Source organism: Zonotrichia leucophrys, unplaced genomic scaffold (assembly GCF_028769735.1).
Source record: "Zonotrichia leucophrys gambelii isolate GWCS_2022_RI unplaced genomic scaffold, RI_Zleu_2.0 Scaffold_149_112214, whole genome shotgun sequence".
Classification (NCBI taxonomy): Eukaryota; Metazoa; Chordata; class Aves; order Passeriformes; family Passerellidae; genus Zonotrichia; species Zonotrichia leucophrys.
Genome location: NW_026992354.1, coordinates 81,061 through 87,446, shown reverse-complemented (window position 1 = coordinate 87,446; position 6,386 = coordinate 81,061). Strand labels below are relative to the sequence as shown.

The 6,386-nt window shown below is 47.0% G+C and overlaps 1 protein-coding gene across 1 annotated transcript; it reads left to right on the top strand.

The window, feature by feature from the left end:
• The first annotated feature begins 370 nt into the window (after nucleotides 1–370).
• On the top strand, nucleotides 371–6,228 carry ETFB (electron transfer flavoprotein subunit beta). The gene is made up of 6 exons (XM_064737986.1): nucleotides 371–514; nucleotides 1,712–1,870; nucleotides 3,171–3,323; nucleotides 3,417–3,479; nucleotides 3,836–3,994; nucleotides 5,654–6,228. Exons 1-6 carry the CDS (start codon nucleotides 458–460, stop codon nucleotides 5,825–5,827), a joined length of 765 nt encoding a protein of 254 aa, XP_064594056.1. The 5' UTR covers nucleotides 371–457; the 3' UTR covers nucleotides 5,828–6,228.
• Nucleotides 6,229–6,386: the final 158 nt, after the last annotated feature.

Sequence of the window (6,386 nt, the reverse complement as noted above, 5' to 3'; positions counted from 1 at the left end):
AAAATCCCAGAATTTGCCTTTCAAAACCGCCCAAAATCATAAAATTTCTTTTCAAAAACCCTACAAGAATTCCCATAAAAATGCCCCAAACGTTCCAAAATTTCCTTTTAAAACCCCCCAAAATTTCTGAAATCCCAAAAAATGCCAAAACTTCTCTTTAAAAACCCCCCAAAATCCCCGAAATAATTTTAAAATTCACCAAAATGTTCCAAAATTTCTATTTTCAAAAAGTGAAAATAATAATAATAATAAAAAACATTTAAAAGAATAAACAAAAACCGTCCTGGTGTTCAGGCCACGCCCCCATTTATTCACAACACGGCAGTGGGCGTGGTTTACCAGCGGCATTACGTCATGGTAATCGCCGTGTGGGCGTGGCGTCGCGGCCGGCATTACGTCACCGCTTTGGAGGCTGTGTGGGCGTGGTTTCCGGGGCAGGGGGCGTGGCCTGGCAGCAATGGCGGCGCTGCGCGTTCTCGTGGGGGTGAAGCGCGTCATTGACTTTGCTGTCAAGGTAAGGGCACACCTGGGCACAGCTGGGCACACCTGGGCACCCCCAAATCCTCACAACCATCCCCAAGACTGGCACCACCCAGGGAAGCCCAAAATCCCGAAATTTGGGGTTTTTTTAGGGGGATTTTGGGGGTTTTTTGGTGGATTTTGGGGGTCTGGGCACACCTGGCAACCCCAAAAATCCCCCCAAAAAATCCCCAAAAATCCAAATAAAATCCTAAAATTTGGGAATGTTTATGACCTGGGGGTGTGGCGCACACCTGGGAACCCCAAAACCCCAAAAAATCCCAAAAAACCACAGAAAAATCTGTAAAAAACCCCCAAAAATTGCAAAAAATCACAAAAACATCCCAAAAAATCCCAAATCATGGGGGCATTTTTTTGGGCATGGAGAGGGCACTCACCTGGGCACAACCTGGGCACAACCTGGGCACAACCTGGGCACCCTAAAACCCAAAATGCCCTTAAAAAACGCACAAAAAATCGCAAAAAATTAAAAAAAAAAAACAAAAAAATCCCCAAAAATCCAAATAAAATCCGAAATCCTGGGGGGTATTTTTTGGGCATTGGGCACCGTAAAATCCCCCAAAAAATTCGGAAAAAAATAAAAAAAAATCGCAAAAAATCTCAAAAAAATCGGAAAAAAAGTCGAAAAAAAGTCGAAAAAAATCGCAAAGACATAGGAAAAAAATCGCAAAAAAATCGCAAAGACATAGGAAAAAAAATCGAAAAAAAATCGCAAAAAAAATCTAAAAAAAAATCGCAAAGAAATAGGAAAAAAAATCGCAAAAAATCCGAAAAAAAATCGCAAAAAAATTGAAAAAAAAATCGAAAAAAATCCGAAAAAAATCGCAAAAAAATCGCAAAAAAAATCGAAAAACGTCGAAAAAATATCGCAAAAAAGTGGAAAAAAACCGGAAAAAAATCGCAAAAAAATCCGAAAAAAATCGGAAAAAAATCGAAAAAATTCGGAAAAAAATCGCAAAAAAATCCGAAAAAATCCCGAAAAAAATCCGAAAAAAATCACAAAAAAATCGCAAAGAAATAGAAAAAAAATCGCAAAAAAATCGGAAAAAAATCAGAAAAAAATAAAAAAAAATCGCAAAAAAATCCGAAAAAAATCGAAAAAAATCCCCAAAAAATCCCCAAAGCTCCTGGAGGGTCGGTGCCCACCCTGAGGTGCCCGCCGTGCCCGCAGGTGCGGGTGGCGCCCGGCGGGGGCTCCGTGCAGACCCAGGGCGTGAAGCACTCGCTGAACCCCTTCTGTGAGATCGCCCTGGAGGAGGCCGTGAGGCTGCGCGAGGCTGGCACTGCCAGCGAGGTCATCGCCGCCAGCCTGGGCACCAAGGCGTGCCAGGTGAGATGGGCACACCCGGGCGGGCAAAATCTGGGGGAAAAACAGCGAAAATTGGGCGAAAATCGGGTGAGAAACGGTGAAAAAATGGGGGTTTTAGGGGGAAAATTGGGGATTTGGGCACACCTGGGGCGCCTTGGCACACTCAGGGTACGTTGGCACAACTGGGGGCACCAAAATGGGAAAAATTTGGGGGGAAAATGGTGAAAATTTGGTGAAAATTGGGTGAAAAACGGTGAAAAAATGGGGATTTTATGGGGTTTTGAGGGGAATTTGGGCACAGCTGGGGGCACTAAAATGGTGAAAATTGGGTGAAAAATGGGATTTTGGGGGAAATTTGGGGATTTGGGCACACCTGGGGCGCCTTGGCACACTCAGGGTACGTTGGCACAACTGGGGGCACCAAAATGGGAAAAATTTGGGGGGAAAATGGTGAAAATTTGGTGAAAATCGGGTGAAAAATGAGGAAAAATCGGGTTTTAGGGGAAAATTGGGGGTTTGGGCACACCTGGGCACACTGAGGGTACGTTGGCACACTCGGGTACGTTGGCACAACTGGGGGCACCAAAATGGGAAAAATTTGGGGGGAAATGGTGAAGATTTGGTGAAAATCCGGTGAAAAACGGTGAAAAAATGGGATTTTATGGGTTTTGGGGGAATTTGGGCACAGCTGGGGCACTAAAATGGTGAAAATTGGGTGAAAAATGGGATTTTGGGGGAAATTTGGGGATTTGGGCACACCTGGGGTGGCTTTGGGTTGGTTTCGGGGTTTTTGAGTATTTTGGGGCATTTTTTTGGGATAATTTTGGGATTTTTGGGGCATTTTTTTGGGATTTTTTGGCTATTTTTGTGTGGGTTTTTTGGGCCGTTTTTGGAGTAATTTTTTGCACCAGTTTTGCGGTCATTTTTGAGTATTTTTGGGTATTTTTGGGTGAATTTTTTGGGTATTGTTGGGTTGATTTTAGGGTATTTTTGATCTGTTTTTAACCCTTTCCTGCCACAGGAAACCCTCCATACTGCCCTGGCCATGGCTGATTTTGGGCTATTTTTGGGTATTTTTGGGTGAATTTTTTGGGGTTTTTTTGGTGAATTTTTGGGGTATTTTGGGTTGATTTTGGGGTATTTTTGGTCCGTTTTTAACCCTTTCCTGCCCACAGGAAACCCTCCGCACCGCCCTGGCCATGGCTGATTTTGGGCTATTTTTGGGTTATTTTTTTGTGGATTTTTTTGGGGTATTTTGGGCTGGTTTTGGGGTATTTTTTTGGGTATTTTTGGTCCGTTTTTAACCCTTTCCTGCCCACAGGAAACCCTCCGCACCGCCCTGGCCATGGGCGCTGACCGGGCCGTGCTGGCCGAGCTGGCCGAGGGAGCGGCCGCGGGGCCCCGTGAGGTGGCCACGGCCCTGGCAGGGCTGGTGAAGAAACTGCAGCCGCAGCTGGTGCTGCTGGGCAAGCAGGTATTGATCGGTATTGATCAGCATTGATTCCTTATTGATCCCGATAAACCCCTATTGATCCCCTATCGATCGGTTCTGCCCCCCCCCCCCCAGGCCATCGATGACGATTGCAACCAGACCGGGCAGCTCCTGGCCGCCATGTTGGACTGGCCTCAGGTAGGCTGCGCGCGGGGCACCATGGGATACATTCCCCCTCATGGGGGGGATAAATCCCAGAATCCTCTGCGGTAAAAGGGGGATAAACCCCAGAGTCCCTTGCGGTAATGGGGGGATAAATCCCGGCATGCATTGCGGTGGTGGAGGATTGTGGGATATATTCACCCCTAATTCGCGGGGGATTGTGGGATGTATTCACCCTTAACCGCGGGGGATTGTGGGATATATTCACCCCTGAGGCTGTGAAATTGAGGGGGGCCCAGTCCATACTGGGATGGTCCCAGCTCATACTGGGCAGCTCCCAGCTCATACTGGGAAGCTCCCCAGCCCAAACTGGTCCGTACTGGTTTCCCCAGGGCACATTTGCCTCGCGGGTGCAGCTGGAGTCGGGCCACGTGCTGGTGGAGCGCGAGGTGGACGGGGGCCTGGAGACGCTGCGGCTGCGCCTGCCGGCCGTGCTGACGGCAGACCTGCGGCTCAACGAGCCCCGCTACGCCACCCTGCCCAACATCATGGTGAGGGGGCACCCCAAAAATCCCCAATGTTCCCGGGGAGGGTCCCCAAAAATCCCTGGAATTATCCGGAAATTCCCCGGAATTGTGGTGGTTCCCATAGCGGACAATGGGGGTAGACCTGTTGTCCGGGATGCTGGGGGTCAATGGGAATGGGATCCCCCAAAATTTTATGGGGTTCCCCAAAATTCTGGATGTTCCCCAAATCTTTCGTGTTCCTCAAATCCCCAGGATCCTCAAAATCCCAGGAAATTCCCAAAAATCCCCAAAATTCCACAAAAATTCCTTTGGTTCCCGTAGGGTTCAATGGGGGTAGACCTGTTGTCCGGGATGCTGGGGGTCAATGGGAATGGGATCCCCCAAAATTTTATGGGGTTCCCCAAAATTCCTGGGGCTCCCCTAAATTTTTGGGTGTTCCCCAAATCCAAAGTATTCCCTAAATCTCCAAAATTCCCAAGAAATTCCCAAAATTCCACAAAAATTCTGGGGGTTCCCATAGGGTTCAATGGGGGTAGACCTGTTGTCTGCAATTCCTGGGGTCAATGGGAATGGGATCCCCCAAAATTTTATGGGGTTCCCCAAAATTCCTGGGACTCCCCTAAAGTTTTGGGTGTTTCACAAATCCCCAGGATCCCCAAAATTCCCGAGAAATTCCCAAAAATCCCCAAAATTCCTTAAAAATTCTGGGGGTTCCCATAGGGTTCAATGGGGGTAGACCTGTTGTCCGGGATGGTTGGGGTTAATGGGAATGGGATCCTCCTAAAATTATGGATATTCCCAAAATTCCTGGGGTGTTTCCTGAATCCTTGGGATCCCCCAAAACATCCCCAAAAAAATCTGAAAAAAAAAAAAAATTTAAAAATCCTGAAAAATCCTCAAAAAATTCCGAAAAATTCTGAAAAAAAAATCCTAAAAAAAAAAAAAAATCCCAAAATTTCTCTAAAATTTCCCAATAATTTCCCGGTAATTTCCTGATAATTTCCTGATAAATTCCCAATAATTCCCATATAATTCCCCAATAATTTCACGATAATTCCCTGATAATTCCCTGATAATTTCCTGAAAATTTCATGATAATTTCCCAATAAATTCCCGATAATTCCCTAATAATTCCCGTATAATTCCCCAATAATTCCCGTATAATTCCCCAATAATTTCCCAATAAATTCCCGATAATTCCCTAATAATTCCCGTATAATTCCCCAATAATTTCCCGATAATTCCCTGATAGTTCCCCGATAATTTCCCAATAATTCCCCAATAAATCCCCAATAAATCCCCAATAATTTCCCAATAAATCCCCAATAATTCCCCAATAATTCCCCAATAATTCCTGTATAATTCCCCAATAATTTCACAATAATTTCCCAATAAATTCCCAATAATTCCCATATAATTCCCCAATAATTTCACAATAATTCCCCAATAATTCCCCAATAATTTCCCAATAATTCCCCAAAAATTCCCCAATAATTCCCCAATAATTCCCCAATAATTTCTCGATAATTCCCCAATAAATCCCCAATAAATCCCCAATAATTCCCCAATAAATCCCCAATAATTCCCCAATAATTCCCGGATAATTCCCCAATAAATCCCCAATAATTCCCCAATAATTTCCCAATAATTCCCCAATAATTTCCCAATTTTTATTCCCCCCAGAAAGCCAAGAAGAAGCCCCTGGAGGTGCTGCCGGCCGCCGATCTCGGGGTCCCCGCGGGGCCCCCCCGGCTGAAGGTGCTGCAGGTGCAGGAGCCGCCCCCGAGGGCCGGGGGGGAGAAGGTGGAGAACGTGGAGAGCCTGGTGGGGAAACTGAGGCACGCCGGGCGGATCTGACACACCAGTATAAACCAGTTGGTCCCAGTATAACCCAGTGACACCCCCAGTGCCATCCCTGGTCTGTCCCAGTTTGTTATGGAGGGCCTGGTGGGGAAACTGAGGCACGCCGGGCGGATCTGACGCACCAGTGCCTCCCAGTTCGTCCCAGTAACACCCCTGTGTCATCCTTGAACCATCCCAGTTCATCCCAGTGTGTCCCAGTTCACCTCAGTGCCTTTCCAGTTCATCCCAGTTTGTCCCAGTTCATCCCAGTTCATCCCAGTTCACCACAGTGCCTTCCCAGTTCAGATGGGTTCGTCCCAGTTCGTCCCAGTTCATCCCAGTCCCTCCCAGTCTGGCCCAGTTCCCCCCAGTGCCTTCCGCCTCCCGCCCCCCAATAAAGGCGTGGCCAGTCCATGGCGTCATCGCGTTCTGTTGTGGGGGCGTGGCTTCAAGGGGAGGGGGCGGGGCCATACCCTGGCCCAGTTTTACCGGTTTTTACTGGATTTTACTGGTTTTGCGTGGGTTTTTGCTGAAGGCGCGTCCCAGTATAAACCAGTTTGGCGCTGGAGGGGTC